This window comes from Tupaia chinensis, unplaced genomic scaffold (assembly GCF_000334495.1).
Source record: "Tupaia chinensis unplaced genomic scaffold, TupChi_1.0 Scaffold145367_1, whole genome shotgun sequence".
Classification (NCBI taxonomy): Eukaryota; Metazoa; Chordata; class Mammalia; order Scandentia; family Tupaiidae; genus Tupaia; species Tupaia belangeri.
In genome coordinates, this window is record NW_006205228.1 from 1,096,727 (window position 1) to 1,115,121 (window position 18,395).

Sequence of the window (18,395 nt, forward strand, 5' to 3'; positions counted from 1 at the left end):
CAGGAGTGTGTGCATGCATGCCCAAAATCCTGATAGGAGAATAGAGGAGAAGGGATTGCAGCATGTTTATCCCCCCAGGAGATGATCTCTCACTTTCTGTCTCTCTGTCTCGCTCTGTCTTTCTGGTGAGCATATGTGCCCTAAAGCAAAAGCCTCTCCAAAAAAAAATGATAATTATAATTATTAGACTAAGAATTCATATTAGAATATTATTTCAAATAATCTGGATGCCTGAACTGCTCTCAGAAGTTTACAGAAAATAACAGGAATTGGTTGAGATACTTAATTGGTCTCTTGCCTGTATGTTGTAAAGAATTAATTGGGTGCTAGCAGGTGACCTGGTTAAAGACGTTGGACTCCCAAATGGCTAAGTGTGGTTTGAGTCCCGGACTGGGTGATTTGCTTTTTCTCTCTCTCTCTCTCTCTTTCTCTGGTCAAACTGAAAAATAATGATAATAAAATAAATAAATCTTTAAAAAAATTAATTGAAGCACTAGGCTAGATTATCTGAAGACTCTAAATTACAGTTGGTTAATACATTATTTGGAATATAGGTTAGCCTCTTTCATAGAGAAACCTTCAAAATCAATGGCTGAAATAAAAATCTATATTTCTTTCATAACAGTCAAATTGCATAACGTAACAGCCATTCTTTGTAGATGGGTTGACTCTGTTATCTTCTACATGTGGCTTCTCTGCTAATCTAAAGTGGCTGCCAGAACATTTCTCAGCAAACACGAAGAAGGAGAGGCTAAAAAGAAGTGAAGGACACCTGGCCTTCACCTTTGAGACTGTGATTTAGAAAATGTGCCTTTCACTTTCTCCTACCTCCCTCTGTTCCATACAGAGTCATGTGGCAACTTCTAGCTGTAAGAAAGGCTGGGAAATGTCTCTAACTAGGTGGACATCAGTTCAGTAGAATTTAGTGAGGGGACATGCCTGTTATTTAAAGGAATAACAAGGCAAATACTGGAGGTCAGTTATTAGTCTTTGTCACAATAAAATAATGACTTTTAATCATAAGTGAAGACTAATGACCTGCTCAAAAAAAGAAAAAATTGGGAGTCCAGAGTAAAGAAATGCAAATGGCCCGAAACTGTAGGCAGAAAACCCGACCTTGCTCATAATTTTTAAAATTCAAATTAAAAACAGGATTGCAATTATTTTTAATTTCTTGAAAGGGTAGTGATGTTCACTGTTGGAAAGAGCCTGGAAAAATAGGCAGTCACATGACAGAACAATTTTCATATAGCAATTTATATTTATAGGCCAAAAATATCCTCTTTTTTTTTCCCTAGCAGGTGAATACTCTCACCAGAGAGAGGAAAAAGCACTCCCCATGGTCATGCTACAGTTCCCTCCTCTCCCATTTTCCCCTCCTTTTGGGAATTTGCACATGCACGTGCACATGCCTGTTGTTTTTTTTCCAAACTGCCGGGTCCAGGACTCAGACTGTAGGATCAGCCATGTGGGACCCAGCTGCCTAAACTTCCAGGCTGTGGAACTGGCCCAGCGCATATCTTTTAACCCACAAATTTTACAAACATGCAAAGATATATGTACATGAATATTCATTATAACATTTGTAATTTTAAACACTGTAAAAAAAAAGTCTATCACTAGTGACTACTTGAAGAAATGATGGTATACTAATGTAATATTCAGAACTTAGTACAGCTGTATTATTGACATGAAAAATTAGGCTGTTTAGTAAGAAAAAATTAAATTTCAGAACAGTATTTATGGAGAGAATGATTCATTTGTTTTGGGACAAAATGTATATAAATATTGTTCAGAGGAACACCGAAAATACTCTTGGCAGTAGCTTTCCCAGTGGAGTGGGGGGACTTTCTTCATTTTGTATACTACTATTGAATCTTCTGATGAGTAAATTTTTTTAAATGAAACACCAAGTCAAAACAACAAATACCAATATTATTCTCCAAAACCTTGGTCTTGTAGGAATTTCACTGACTACATGATGTCTCAGTCATTACCTACTGTGACTCTGACTAGGCAGTGTTTTTTCAACAAATTTTAGCAATTTGTATTCCTGTAAAATACCATAACCAAGACATAGGACATTTTCTTGACCTTCTAAAGATTCTTTGTGCCCTATTGCTGTCCTTCCCTCTTCTGCCCCTGGCCCTAGGCAGTCACTAATTGGCTTTGTGTCATGATGGTTTTCCCTTTTCTACAAGTTCATGTAACTGTAGTCATGTAATACATGGTGTTTATGTTTAGTTTTTTACATGCATAATGCTTTTGAGATTCATCATGTTGTCACACGTTTGTCCCTTCTTATTGATGAATATTACTCCATTGTCTGAGCATACTGTATATTGTTTACTCACTCACTTGTTGATGGATGTTTGTGTTGTTTCTGTTGGGCCATTAGAAAAGTCATGACATATTTTTCCGTGCAAAAATGCATCATGGCTTTTCTGAAGACCCAGTAGTTGTTGCCTGTTGTAAAGAAAATTTCTGAATATTTTCTGGGAAATAATTCTACATTCTCACCAGTGAGTTCCAACTGTTTTCTTGTCAACATTTGCTATCATCCTTTATGATTTTAGACCTAATGGGTGATATCTCTTTATGGTTTAAATTTACATTTCTTTGATGATTAATGATGATGAGCTGGTGCTTCTGCTGCTGCTTCCCCCCCGTTTGGCCAGAGGGACTGCACACTTGCCAGAGACAGATAGAGGGAATGAGAGTGAGATAATACCTTCTCATAAGAAATGGTCACTCGACAGTCCCTTCTCCGTATTTCCAACCTGTCAAAATTTTGGGCACACACACATTTTTCAAGCCGTCAAGTCTAGGACTTGAACCATTGGGTCGTCAAGTGGCATTTAGCTGCTTTAACTACCAGGCCACAAAGTCGGCCCAATGAATGTATTTATTGGCCAGGTACATATTTTCTTTTGTGAAGTGTGTTCAAATATTTTATTTGTTTTTAAAATCGAGTTGTTGATCATTTTACTCTTGAATTTTAAGGGTTCCTTTGATATTTTATTTTTATTTATTTATTTATTTTAATTACCACAGGGTGCATACACTTGCAAGAGAGAGACAGACAGAGAGACAGACAACCCCTCAATGGGGCATAGTCATGTTGCAATTTCTTAATCTCGTCTCCATTGCTCTATCTCGTTTGGATTTGGGGCATGCACTCACATGCACCTGGCACATTTTCCAAGCCACTGGGGCTGGGATTCAAGCTGCAGTTGGCTATGTGGAGTTCAGTTTACTAACCATTAGGCTACAAGACTAGCCTTGATAATTAAATACTACTTATTTGTCAGATACAAATTACAGGCTTTTTCTCCTATTTGGGGCTTGCCTTATTGTTTATGCAACTAGTCCTGATGTCATCAATATCATTGTTGTGGATTATTTTGCTAAGGTAAGGACAACTTGTACTTTTGAAATAAAACACAAGCAGATGATGAAATCAGAAGCAGAGTGTGAATGAATTTATGTTCACTTTTATAAAGTTCACCTGATCTGGGGATTAAGGAACAGGAATGCGGTCTTAATAGTGAATAACTAAGGCATGTCATATTAAATCAGGACGAGGAAGGAGATGGCTGTCCAGTAAGATACGGCAGTATTTAAATCCCTTACTGTTGCCACACAGTATAGATGTCAGGTTTTCCTTACCCAGTTCTCTTTATAGAGGTCTCTTTTAAACAACCTGTTTCTTCTCTTACTTGTTTGTTTCCTTATTCTTCTCTTATTTAAAAAACTTAGCATAATGTTCTACATTCGAGGAGAAAAGACTGGTTCTAAATATTGAAACTCAAAATTACAGGTAACATAGTGACTTGATTTCCATTGTATCACAAGAGCTAAAGAGATTTAGAAGCCTTAAGGTTTTTGAGTCTAAGACAGCGGTTGATGAACTATGGCCTGTGGGCTATGTCTAGTTCCATGCCTGTTTTGTTAAATGAAATAAATATGTTTATGTTATATGTCGTCTAAGGCTGCTTTCATTCTTATAGCAGACTCGAATTGGTACAACTGAGACTATCTGGTCCATAAAGCCTGAAATATTTATTACCTGGCCCTTTCCAGAAAAAGTTTGATGACTCATGGTCCAGGGAGAAACAATAACCAGCTATATATTGAGTCATTTCTGGCTGGATGAGAGTTCATGATGTAATCTCAGAGATGCAGAGTCACACCATTCCTGATAAGGGGGTTGATGTATAAGAAATTAGCACTTAAAGTGAAAAACCTTCTCTCTCAAAAGCATAATAATATGTCCATTGATGGAGCGTTGGGAACACAGTACTCACCACCATCAGAAAAAAGCACTTTTGTTCTTAGTATTTAAATATTTTGGTCATATAGAAGTATGTGTTCCTCCAATAGTCTTCTAAAAGCCACTTTATAAATTTGTTCCCCATAAATACCTCTTTCTTCTCATAACCCCTTGTTGCCCAGAGTCCTGCTAGAAAAGTGAAACATCAGGATAGAATCAGGAATAGGCTTGAAGGGCACAGAATAAATGGAGGTTGGTGGTCAAGGAAGAAAATTCAAGAAATCAAAGAGACCTTTTTTTTTTTTTAAGAGAGATTTTATTTAAAAAAAAAAAAAGATTTTTGCTATAGGGCATGTGCACTCGTCAGAGAGAGACAGAAGAGTGACAGAAAGCAAGAAATCATCCCCCGGGAATATGGCCATGCTGCAGTCCCTTCTCCTCCATTCTTCTCTTCGGATTTTGGGGACACACACACCCTCCATGAGTTTTAAACCGCCGGGCCCAGGACATGAACCATGGTTGACCAGGTGGGAGTCCATTGACGTAACCCTTATATCATCTGCTGGTCTCAGAAGAAACCTGTTTTGTTGTTAGTACTTGGAGGATTAGAAAACTGTAGGTGTTTTATCCTTCTAATAACCACCTCCTTCCAAGATACATAGTTATCTTTAGAAAAATCAGTGACCTCAAGAATGCAGTAAGAATGTGTGTGATAGGTGAGTACTGTTAAAATCTCGATGTACTTAACTTTGTATCATTTGATTAAGATTTTTATTGGTAAGACTAGCAGAGAATCCCAGTAATTTCTTATATTTTTATCAGTATTTTACCAGTGTTTATTTAGGATTTTTCTGTGTAGCACAAAAATCACATCTTTAGGCAGATGCTTTAAGCATCCTTAGGTCTTTAAATTAGTACCTAATTATCTTCATGTTGCTCATTCTTTATTTGTTGACCTGTGGTTGTTACTTTGAAATTTCCTCACCTCAAAAATACAGTTTTGTGTAATGAACACATTAAAATTTCATGGATAATAGCAATCATTAACTTATATCCAGAATTTAGAAATGCCAGTTATCTTAACTTTTAAAAAACTATTTACTTATGTATTTTTTAATAATTATTTATTTTATTTTATTTATTCATTCACTTATTTTTTAGTTTGACCAGAGACAGACAGAGGGTGACAGTGAGAAAGAGAGGAAGTGAGAAAGTAAGCCACCAGATTCAGGGCTTGAACCCTGGTCAGCCATGTGGAAGTGTCCTTAACCACCACACCACCTGCTGGTCCCCATATTTACTTATGTATTTATTTGTCATGATTTTCAAACCACCCAGTCCAGGACTCAAACCATAGTTGACCTTGTGAGAATCCAGCACCTTAACCACCATACCACCTATTGGCCCCGTTAACTTATTATTTTTAGAGGTACTATCTCATAGCCAATTTACAGGCTGGAAATCCTAGCTTCCAGTCATATTTTTTATTTTAACTTTTGGTTGACTTTTGGCAAGAAGATCAGAAATTGATTTTGTTTCTTCAGGCATAATGGCTATGTCACTGGACTCCCACATAGTCAACCGCAGTTTGAATCCCGGTCTCGGTGACTTAAAACTCATGCCAGGCACGTGTACGTGCGTGCCCAAAATCCTGAGAGTAGACTGGAAGAGAAGGGACTGCGGTGTGACCATCCCCCCTGCGGAGTGATTTCTTGCTGTCTGTCTCTCAGGCAAGCACATGTGCCCTATAGCAGAAATCTCTCATTCAAAAAAATTTTTTTAATTGATTTTTTCCCTTAAATTATGACAGAAATTTTATCAGATCAAATGTAATTAATTATAATTAAAAAAATTTTTTTTAATTGATTTTTTCCCTTATATTATGACAGTAATTTTATCAGATCAAATGTAGTTAATTATGATCATGATGAAATTATTTCATATCAGGAGAATGTATTTCTTGTCTAGTTTCTTCCCAGTTTATATGTATTAGAAATAATATTTTAATTGAAGTATTTTTCTTAATTCAACATAATATTTAAATTGGGTTATTAATAAGGCACATTTTACTTTGAATCTAAAGTTTAAACATGATTATGGTTTTAGTTTCAAATGAGACGTAGAATTGCTACATATGCTAACAAAACTTGTTCAAATTTAAGATAATCTTTATAAACCAATAGTAATATATACTTATTCCTATTTGAATTATTTTTGAAACTGCCTTTTGTAGATTGTCGTATTAGTATATTAAAATGTTAGTTTTTCACTGAAACCTTAAACTGTACATTTTACAGTGTGATTTTTCCCCCCCTGATTTATCTTCTGTATAAAATTGGCATTTCTGAATTGCTATGAGTTATAAAATCCAAAGATATTAGGGGACACAATTGTTCTTTTCGCGTTAACTTGAGCATACACCGTGAAGGATTAGTTTGTTCTGATAAGTTTCATGCATATTTTTAAGAACCCGAATATACTCCTAAAGTCTAGTAGGCAGAAAAAATAAAGTACTGCTGAAGTTTATGCCCATCTACTAAAATCATAGCCTCCTTTTTCTTAGACATGTCGTATGCTTCTACTTAAATTTCTAAATTTTATTACTTAGTCGTTAATTTATCTAGAAGAATTTAGGTTGAAGATTTAGGTAATAATAAAACTTCAACTTTGCTAGCTATCTTTTTGTCTAGAAAAGGAGGCTTTTTCTAGATTCTTTTATGTTTGCATATTTAAAATGAGAATATTTCAGTACTAATTTATTACTAGATAGCTGTACATAACAGACAATATAGTATATCATGACTTGATATTCTTTGTTCCAATTGAAATTTACATAGACAGTATGTATCTTTAGTTGATTTAATATAATATGTAAATGTTATTTTAATAACCAAGAACAGACCTTATCTTAATAAAAAAAAAACCCTGTGGGGAAACTTAGATAATCAGGATACACTATACAAGTTTAAGTTCTGTTGAATACAGAATTAACTTTTTTGTTTTGTTTTGTTTTTGCCATAGGGTGTATGCACTTACTGGGGAGAGACAGAGAGTGAGAGGGAAAGTGAGAAATCACCATCCCAGGGGCAATGGCCATGTCACAATCCCTTTTCCTCCATTTTCCTCCTTGGGTTTTGTGTCACCAGGTGATTTTCAAGCCACCAGGTCCAGGTCTTAAACTGTGATCAACTCTATGGGAGTCTAGCACCTTATTCACTATGCCAACTGGTCCCCAGAATTAACTTATTTCTAATGTATATACAGATTACACATTATAACAGAAGTTTATGGATCTCATTTTTTTTAAATTTTTTGATTTGCCAAGGGGTTTGAGCACCTGTCAGAGAGAGAGGAGGAGGAAGTGAGAAAACATCCCCCATGGAGGATGACCACACTGCAGTCCCTTCTTCATTTCTCTTTCAGAATTTTGGACACGCACATTTGGCATGTTTTTCAAGCCTCTGTGTCCAGGACTTGAACTGTGCCATTGGCCATGTGGAATCCAAATCTTAACTACCATACCACTGACCTTAACTAGTGTTTTTTCTTTAGCAATTTCTGCAGCTTATTGTACCAGTTCTGGAAAACTTACAGTAGTAAATCTAAGCAGCAGCTAAATCGTTAGCTTATGTCATTTCATTTTTTCATTAATCTCTTAGAGGTAGTAAGAATGATTGACCCATGAATAAAAGATGGGGGAGAAAAAGAGAGTCTTGGATAATCCACATGCTGAATAATCCTCCCTTGAAAATATATAGCAACTGAACTGAGCATTTCACAGAATGCTTTTCTCCCCTCTCATTTATCTCAGGAGTATAGTCTTCTGACAGGGTCAAAAAATGTTACAAAGAAACCACTGTAATAAAATCAAAGTCTGTACATTCTATTCCATGATTCATAGAAAATACTCAATAATCCTATTCATTAAAGTATTTTTTCTAGTATTTTTTCTTTTAAAGAATGAAGTAATGGTTGAAATATTCTGTAAACTCTTAATTATGTTGTTAGTATATTAGATCCTTGTATTATTTTTTCAAGTAGTTCACTTCAATTTAAAAAGCCCTTATTGCATACTGTTCACACTGTAGGCATGGAAGAATCTGACTTTTAGCCCTATTAGCAAGTTAAAATTGCCCTTTTATATTCTTTGTTTTTTAGAGAGATTTTTGCTATAGGGCACATGCGCTCACTGGAGAGACAGAGAGACAGAAAGCGGGAAATCACCCCTTAGGTAGAGGGCCACGCCATAATCCCTTCTCTGGTCTCCTCTCAGGATTTTGGGCACACATACACACATATTCGTCCTGAGTTTCAAGCCACCGGGTCTGAGACTCGAACCTAGGTTGACTAGTGGGAGTCCAGTGACATAACCATTATGCCATCTGCTGGTCCCAACATTACTCATGTATTATAATCTCAGAAATTCCAGCTAGTAAAATGAAAACCTCATAAATATTAACAAAGCATTTGGGACCATATCCAAGTTGTTGCAGAATTATTTATATATACCTCTTTTCATTACTCCTCTGGGCATTTACATTAATTTATGCTCCCTCCCCACCATCTGTGCAGCCACTGTAGGTTCTTGAGGTAAAGAATGCAGTTCAAGCATTATCTAGATTATTAAAATTCTGTTATCAGAAACAATTTTTTATTATACACTTTATTTTAAGAGAGTTTTATACACCTGTATACATTTACAACCAATATAGTTCTAAACTTTTTATCAGTTTTGTAGAGATACTTGGCCTCAACTGCTACTTTTCCTGTTTTTCATAGAAAAGCATTTAACCCTTGTGGGGTAAAATGACATATCTCATAGGGTTCATTAAATACTAAAATTTGATCATCATCATTATAGCTAATTCAATTAATTGATTTTCCTTAGATCGATTTTGACACATTTCTTTTTGACAAAACTCAGAGAACATTGCATAATTTTGGTATCTTGCAGTTTGAGCGGTGTCAAAATGTAAGCAGCTTTTGCAAATAGCCACTCACTACCTATAATCTGTGGTCAGATGTCTTTCAAATAATATTAAATTCACTTATATAATTACATGAATTGAGAATGGGTTGATAGGAAAAAAGAGAAAGAGACTGGAATTGAAAATGACTTCAGTCCCTTAATTTTCATACCTCCTTAAGTATGTCGACAGTTACTTCCTATCTAGGATTCCTTTTCAACTTACATCATGCCGAATTACAGGCCAGTCATTGTTTTTATAATACTTTAGAAAAAAGGTTACAGTATATGTTCTTAAAATGTAGAAAGTTATGAAATTTAGTGTATCATGAAGGAAAACTCAGTATCCTAATGATATTTTTAAAAAATCATTTTATTTGCTAGGTAAGTTCTCTTCTACGCTTTATGAGACTGGTGGTTGTGATATGTCACTTGTGAATTTTGAACCAGCAGCAAGAAGAGCATCCAATATCTGGTACGTGTAAAGTCACTTAAGGAGTTTGTGTGTACTTGTATAAATTTGTCATGTTGAAAAAGTTTTTAAGCCTTGAGATGTAAAAGTTAAATTTTGGGATTGTTAAAACTTTATTCGTCTAACTCACAAATACAAATTGTATTTATTTATAGTGTACAACATGTTTTGAACTAATGTATGTGTTGTGGGATGGCTAAAACAATCTGATTAACTTACGTATTACCTTGAATACTTACTGGGTTTTTTTTTGGTGGTGACAGCACTTAAAAATCTACTCTCTCAGCAACTTTCTAGTATGCAATACATTCCTAGTAGTCACCATGTCAGATATAAAAGTTATTTTGAGAACACGTTTGTATTGACTTTAATAATTTGCCAAATACATTTATTTCCAAAGAACTTACAAGTTTTTTTTTTTTCTTTTTGCTATGAAAAGTAAAGTATTAGGACCAGCAGTTAGCATAATGGCTATGTCGCTGGAATCCCATGTAGTTGACCACGGTTCGAGTCCTGGACCTGGTGGCTTAAAACTCATGCCGGGCATGTGTGTGTCCGTGTCCAAGATCCCGAGAGGAGAATGAAAAGAAGGGATTGCGGCGTTGCCATCCCCCCTGGGGGGTGATTTCTCGCTTTCTGTCTCTCTGTCCCTCTCTGTCTGTCTGGCGAGTGCATGCGCCCTATAGCAAAAAAAAAAAAAGTAAAGTATTAATTGAAAAATAAAAGCTATTTTGTGTTGAAAAATTAAGTAAAAATTCCCTGTAGATGGTTCATTTAAGCAATGTTTTCCTTCAGTTTCAAATTTAACTGTAGATTTTATATGCCATGTGATAGAATATAAAAGAAAATCAGAAAAATATTTAGTAATTAAGGTGAAACTTATCGATTCTTTTTTTTTATGCAATTAAAAATTTTTGTTCCCTGTAAGAGTTTGGTCAAGTATTTTTTAAAAATAAGTTTTATATTAAGGTATTTTACTACTGGGGCTGACAGGTGACGATGTGGTGGTTAGGGTGCTGGATTTTACATGGCCAACCATGGTTCAAGTACTGGACCAGGCAGCTTGCATTCTCATCCTCTCCCCGCCCCCTCAACACTCTCTGTCCCTCTCTGGTCATATTAAAATAAACAAAGTTACATAAAATGATTCCTTAATTTTTTTTTTTTAACTACTCTCAGAAAGAACTTTTTAAAGAGAGATTTTTGCTATGGGGCGTAAGAACTTGTCAGTGGCAGAAAGATAGAAAGTGAGAAATCACCTCCCTCAGGGGGCATGACCCCACTACAATCTCTTTTCCTCCTTCTCCTCTTAGGATTTTGGGCACACGTGCACACGTGCCCAGGGAAAGTTTTAAGATACCAGATCTGGGACTCAAACTGTGGTCGACTACATGGGAGTCCAGCAATGTAACCATTATACCATCTTCTGGTCCCCAGAAAGAACTTTAAAAAATAAATTATATATTTAGCTTCTTTTCTTTCCTTAGAAAAGAATTTGTAAAATAATAAAAAGAGAAGCAAATAAATTAGAAATTTTTATCATATAGTGTATGAATTATAATTTTTAGAATGTATTAAATTTTGTTTTCAAAAATTTTTATCTATTGTTTATTCAAATTGCTCTTTTGGAATTGATTATTGATTAACTTCATTTCCTCACAAGGGTCATTTGATTCTTATTTTAGAACTTCTGTTTAATAATTGGTTACATCTGTTTAAATAATTGATTATATCTATGAGCAGTTTGCTTCTACTTTAAGTTTTGAGGGGCCATTTATTTAAGGTAGCTGTCATTCAGCTCAGCTTGCTGAAAAAAATAGCAGATTACTATACATTGCTGAAAGCTCCTTTCGTCCAATTTCAGAATTCACCTTGTCAAAAAATTACTATAGTGTTACCTAATTCTGTAACAGTGGAACAATATGGGGATGCAAGAATGGAAACAGTTAATGTATTTGGTGTAATTCAAGAGAAGAACAATTCTGACACCATCCATGTGGGAAGGCTTCACATCTTGAAACCTAAACATGACTGAACTATGTCATGTTCTAGGCTATTATATTGTATCTTAAGTTCATCACATCTTTACTGGTTCTAGATAGTGTGTTAATTGCTTTCTTTGGCTAGCTCATTTAAACACTTATAAGAACATCCTGAAAGATGTACTATTTTCTTACGTTACTGATGAAGAAACTGAGGTATAAAAAGGTTAGAGCACTTGTCCCAGATCTCATCACTTAAAGAAGAGATTTGAGTATATATCCTTTGACCCAGAGACTGTGTTCTTAATCACAGCCCTAGGAAAATGCTATTTTGCATTCTGAAGTTTACATGGAAAAATGAAGATAGTGTAGATATCATCTAATTCCTAAAGATTTATTTTTCTTTATACTATTTCACAAACCATTTATTCCCTAAAGTCTTTTTCATTTTATTTTAGCGACACGGATTCTCATGTATCCAGTTCTACCTCAGTTCGATTTTATCCACATGATGTGGTAGGTTTGGCTTTATTTTTATAATATGATGTATTTTCAGATATAAATATTAAGTATATATAGATAGTGGTAAAAATCTGAAAAATTGATGAAGTTTCCCTATATCATTTTTTTTTGAAAATTATGACAAAATTGCCTCTACTGTCCCATAGTAGATATCTTCTAAGTCCTTTGACAAGAAACAAGCGTAAATATCATGAAGTTTAATTATAGCCTTATTTATAAATCAGTAATAATACATTTTTATTTAAAGATCCACTTGCCAGGGACCAGCAGTTGGTGAAATGGCTATATCACTAGACTCTCATATCGTCGACCATGGTTTGAGTCCTGGACCCGGTGGCTTAAACTCACATTAGGCACATGTGCGTACGTGCCCAAGATCCCAAGAGGAGAATGGAGGAGAAGGGATTGCGGCCTAGCCATCCCCCGGGGGGGCAACTTCTTGCTTTCTGTCTTTCTGGCAAGTGTACACACCCTATAGCAAAAACTTCTCCAAAAAAATAAATAAATAAAAAATAAAGATCCACTTGCCAACATCTTAATCTGATTATGCCAGTTTTGTTGTGCCATTTTGTAACTTCACTTACCAGTAAATAATGATATTACTGTATAAAATGATGCCGTATGAGATACAGTAGAGATCTTTTTAAAAGTGCTATTTCATCATCAAGATGAATAATTTAATATGGAACAGCTAAAACAATGAAATCCTTATAAAGAACACATACAGATACATGTAGATGAATTTAGTGCCACAGAAGGATTAAATTTTAGTGGCTTTCTGAAGATGAGTTGTGAACAAGTCTTTTGTTGTTGTTGTTGTTTTAAGAGGTTTTTGCCTTGGGGCACATGCAGTTGCTGTGGTGATGGGGAGAGAGAGAGACAGAGACAGTGAAAGAAAGTAAGAAATCACCTCCCAGTTGGGATGGCCATGCTTTAATCCCTTCTCCATTCTTTTCCTGGGATATTGGGCATGCACGCACACTCAACTAGCATGAGTTTCAAGCTACTTGATCTAGGACTTGAACCACAGTCAACTTTGTGGGAGTCCAGGGACGTAACCACTATTCCATATACTTGGTCCTGTGAGTGGGGTTTTAAAATACATGTGAATTGACTTAGAATAGTGGTTTTAACCAGTGGATATTGGGCAATGGCTACAAACATCTTTGCTTGTCACAACTGAAAGATCCTACTGGTATCTAGTAGACAGAGGCCAGGAATGTGGCAAAGACCCTACAACAAAGAATTATGTGGTCCAAGATGTCTGCAGTGCCAATGTTGAGAAACACTGACATCAAGGATAAGAAAAAAATGTAAATGTCTGGCTATGTTATAAGTGAGAAGCAAATTTTATCGACTTATATAGATGTTTTAACAGTAGAGACTCTCCTTACTCTTTTTTTAAAGAGATTTTTGCAATAGGGCATGTGCGCTTACTGGAGAGACAGAGAGACAGAAAGTGAGAAATCACCTTCCAGGGGGAATGGCCATGCTGTAATCCCTCCTCCTCCATTCTTCTCTTGGGATTTTGGACATGAACGCACACACTTTCAGTGTGTTTCAAGCCACTGGGTCTGGCGCTTAAACTACAGTCAGCCATGTGGGAGTCTAGCGCCTTAACCACTACACCACCTGCTGGCACCATCTTTTGCTATAGTGTATTTCTGGAAACCCCATAGGAAAACAAAAAATGGTGATTTTATTGCTTTCCATTTTTAATTGCTATGGGAGTCTTGTGATAGCAAAATACTGCCTAGTGCTAGGCCAATATAGTGAAATTTTGATGAAAGGGAAACTGGTGAACTGATGAATGGATGAGTTAAAGTTAAAAGCAAGTCTTGTAATAATTTTCTATATAGCCACAGGTGAGCAGCCTGTCCTCCCCCTCAAGAAAAATAAATAAGTAACGGGAAGGCATTAGATATCAATAATAACACGGATAAGATACAGTAGAAAAGACTTAAGAGTTGAAGGTCTCAGACTCGACATCACTAATGAGGTTCATAGCTTCATGTGAAAAGACCATCACAATGTCAAGGAGAAGGAAAGCCACTTAAGATTCACAAATCATAGTGATTTTAAGGAATTCACTAGATATATGGTCATAAAATCTTGAGATTATAAACACCTTTTCCTTTTCTTTTACTTCTCTCTCTCTCTCTCTCTTTAATTTGCTAAAGAGCATGTACATTTGTCAGAGAGAAGGGGTGAGGGGAGGGAGAAAGCACTCGCCATTAGACTATGCCACAGTCTCTTCTCCATTTCTCCATATTTCAGGATTTGGGGCACACACACACACACACACACAAACACACAAACACACACACACCTGTTTTTCAATTCAAACCAGTCAGCTATGTAGGATGCAGCCTTCTTAACCACTAGGTTATGGAGCTGGCCAACAAATACCTTTTCTAATAAAACCTTTTCAAAAGGTCTATTGATTTTGCTTTGTTTTCACTTCCTAATGTCACCTTCTGTAGTTTCTAATGATCATATAATATTCTTAAGGAGTAAACCTAGAGTAGGGAATTAAAGGGCTTAGGTAACTTATATACTAATTGATTTACTCTCGAGTCATGATTTAAAATATTTTATGCCTTTTATTGCTGACTTTCTTTTAGCTTTCTCTCCCACAGATACGGTTGAATAGACTATTGACCATCGATACAGATCTGTTGGAGCAACAGGACATTGATCTAAGCCCTGACTTGGCAGCCACTTACGGTCCAACAGAAGAAGCTGCCCAAAAGGTCAAGCACTATTACCGCTTTTGGATCCTGCCCCAACTATGGATTGGCATTAACTTTGACAGACTCACACTTTTGGCCCTGTTTGATAGGTGAGAATACAGTGTTATATTAAAGATATGTGTCGGTTTTATTTTTAAGTTGAAGTGTCCCTAATTTCCCATAGAGGCTTTAGCCATGGAACGTCCAAATATTGAGTCTCTTACATCTATTAAAAACTGTTGTTGCAATTTCAGTATATTTATTTTTAAAATATTTTTATCAGTAAGATTCATACAACTGGTACTTAAAAGCTAGAGAATAAGAAGTGTTGATTTTAAGATTATGGTAATATCCTAATTATAAAGGTTATAAGAGGAAACTTCTGTTTCCTGTTTCTTAGCACCATGTTTTAATAGTAAACACATTGGAGTATTACAAAGTTGGTGACCAACAGCTGCTTCTGGTCAACATGGAATAACAAGACTGGACTTACCCTCTCATGTGAGACAACCAAAAACAGATAACATACTCGGAACAATGGATTTCAAGTCATTGGAGATAAGACAACAAAAGACAGTGAGCCCTGGCAGGTGGGAAACAAGTAATGTGCACTGTAATTGTCCCAGCTTAATGCCTACGGGAGTTCCTGTGCTGCAGCATAGGGAGGAGAAATTGAGGTTGAGTCCAGCAGACTTTGTGAGGCAATAGAGGTTGGGAATACAGGGAGACCAAGGCAGCTAGAGTCCATAGGCCAAATTATCAAAAAGGAGAGAGCTATGGTGGATCCCCTTGACTTCAACAGAGGAAGAATCATATGAAAGGTGTAGAGGAGCGGATCCTGCCACTCACATTGGTCTGGGAATAGTGCATGTTCCTACGAGCCCATAATTTGTATTCTATGGTGCATTGTGGATAGTACCCAGGAAGCTCTTGCTTCAAAAGTGAGCTATAATTAGCTCTACCATTAGCACTACTTTAGACCCACCAAAGACCCAAAGGAATCAAACTGGTTCCAAGTAGCATAATAAAGCTCAAGAAGATTTATAACAATCTAGAAGTACTCAGCATCCAACAAGTTAAGATTTCCAATGTTTGTCATTCAGTCAAAGATGACCATATATACAAGAAGTGACAAAACATGACTTATGTGGAGAATAATAAATCTGTTATGATCAACCTATAACTGGCACATAATAGCAGACAAAAACATTAGATCAGTTATCATTATATTCCATATGTTAAAAAAGTTAACTAGAGACATGTAAGATTATAAAAAAGTCAAATTTACACAGTTGAATACTGTGGTATGTGAGATGAAAAACATACTTGATGGGATTCATGTTAGATCACACATTGGAGAAAGATGAGTGAAGTTAAAAGCTTAGCAATAGAAATGGCTTGAATTAAATGGGAAGAAAAGAGTATCATCTTCTAACTCCCATCTCCACCCATGAAAAGAGCATAGAAACAGCATGAAAATAAACTGTGAACAACTTCAAGAGGAAACAAACACAAAAAAATCTTGGTGAAATTATGGTGGAAAACTTTATAAATTTAATGAAAACTCTAAACATACATTTAACAAGCTCAGTGAACCCCAAAATACAAGAAACATGAAGAAAAATGTACCAAGGCAAGTAATTGCTCAAAACAAGTGATAAAATATTAAAAATGGAAAAAGAAAAAGTTATGCTTTGTACAGAGAAACAAAAGGAAGACATCAGTTTAGGATTAGAAATAATGTGAGCGAGAAGACAGCAGAACAACATCTTTAAAGTATAAAAAGAAAAGAACTGTGCCTAGAATTCTATACCTGGCAAAAATGGTTCAAAGTCAAGGTAAAATAAAGACTTTTTTTTTTTTTTTTTTTTTTTAAGAGTTGTTTTTGCTATAGGGTGTGTGCAGAGAGACAGAAAGTGAGAAATCACGCCCCTGGGGGATGGCCATGCCACAACCCTTTCTCCATTTTCCTCTCTGGATTCTGGGCATGCACACACATGCACCCAGCATGAGTTTTAAGCTGCTGGATCCAGGACTGGAACTGTGGTTGACTACGTGGAAGTCCAGCGACATAACCAGTAAGCCATGTGCTGGTCTCAATAAAGACATTTTTAAGCTAGGAATAATAGGAATAATTCTTCCTTGGCATACTTAGACCACAAAAAATGTTGAAAACACACTTGATGTGTTTTCCTTCTGCCTGAAAAAGAGAAAGAAAACATCTGACATAGGGACCTACCCAAAGGAACAAAGATTACAAAAATGGTAAGTAGATATGTGCATAAGTGTAAAAGATTTTTTCTTACTAAATTTCTACAAAAGATTATTGCCTCTGTCAAGAAAAATAACAACAATGAACTATGTGGTTAATAACATATGTAAAAGCTAGACTTAATGATAATAGCATAAAGGCTGGAAAGGGAGAAATAATATGTACAATTGTATTCTTTCTTTCTGTTTTGCCGTAAGGCACATGCACTTGCCAGAGAGAGACAGTAAGAAGGAAAGTGAGAAATCACCCGTGGGGGTGGAGTGGGGCCGGGAACATGCTGTAATCCTTTCTTCTCCTTTCTACTCTGAGATTTTGGGCATCACAAACATGTGCCTGGTGTGATTTTTCAGGCTGCCAGGTCTGGGACTTACACCACAGTGTGTTCAATGCCCTAACCACTATGCCACCTGCTGGCCCTTGTAAGTTTTCTTATGCTATATGCGAAATGATATATCATCAGTTAAGATAGACTGTCATAGTTTACATTTATAAACTATGAAACAACCATTAAAATAACATAAGAGAGTTATAGCTGATATGTCAAAAAAAGATCAAATAGATTCATAAAATTTATCAATCTAAAAGAAGACCAAAAAAGAGATCAAAGAATGGATGGGACAAATAGAAAATAAATGACAAGATGATAGAGTCAGAAATTGTTAAGGTTAGATAACAGAAGAAAGACTTGGTTTTATGCGTCCTACAGGGAATGTATTTTAAGTATAAAAACAAATATAGGGTAAAAAGAAAAAGATGCAAAAAGATACACCATGCTAATACTAACTAGAGGAGTGCTAGAGTGAAATATAGCCTTTGCTAGATTTCAGAGCAAAGATTATTACCAAGAATAGAGGTTATTTCATAGTGATAAAGTCAATTAATCCATAAGACTTAATCATCCTAAATGTTTTTGTACCTGAAATAGAACTTCAAAATACCTGAACTAAAGCCGATAGAAATACACAAAAACACAATTATAGTTTATTTCAACACTCCTCTATAAATAATGAATAGAACGTGTGTGTACAAAATCAGTGAGGATGTAGTAGGCTTGAACAATATTGTTAACCTGAGCTGACTGGTGTTCCGGAAAACTCCACTAAAAGCAAGAGAATACACAAACTTCTAAGTGACACAGAGCATTTACCAAGATGGACCATATTGTGGGCCATGATA

General features: G+C 35.8%; 1 protein-coding gene across 3 annotated transcripts in view; it reads left to right on the forward strand.

The window, feature by feature from the left end:
* PCNX1 (pecanex 1) overlaps positions 1-18,395 on the forward strand; it is a gene marked incomplete at its 5' end in the record, with an annotated part of 166,814 nt that overhangs the window by 70,244 nt on the left and 78,175 nt on the right. For 2 of the 3 annotated variants that reach the window (XM_006167960.3, XM_014583990.2), the window contains 3 exon segments: positions 9,624-9,714; positions 12,152-12,209; positions 14,855-15,057. In XM_006167960.3, the coding sequence (XP_006168022.2) occupies positions 9,624-9,714; positions 12,152-12,209; positions 14,855-15,057 (352 nt within the window). 3 annotated transcript variants of the gene reach the window in all.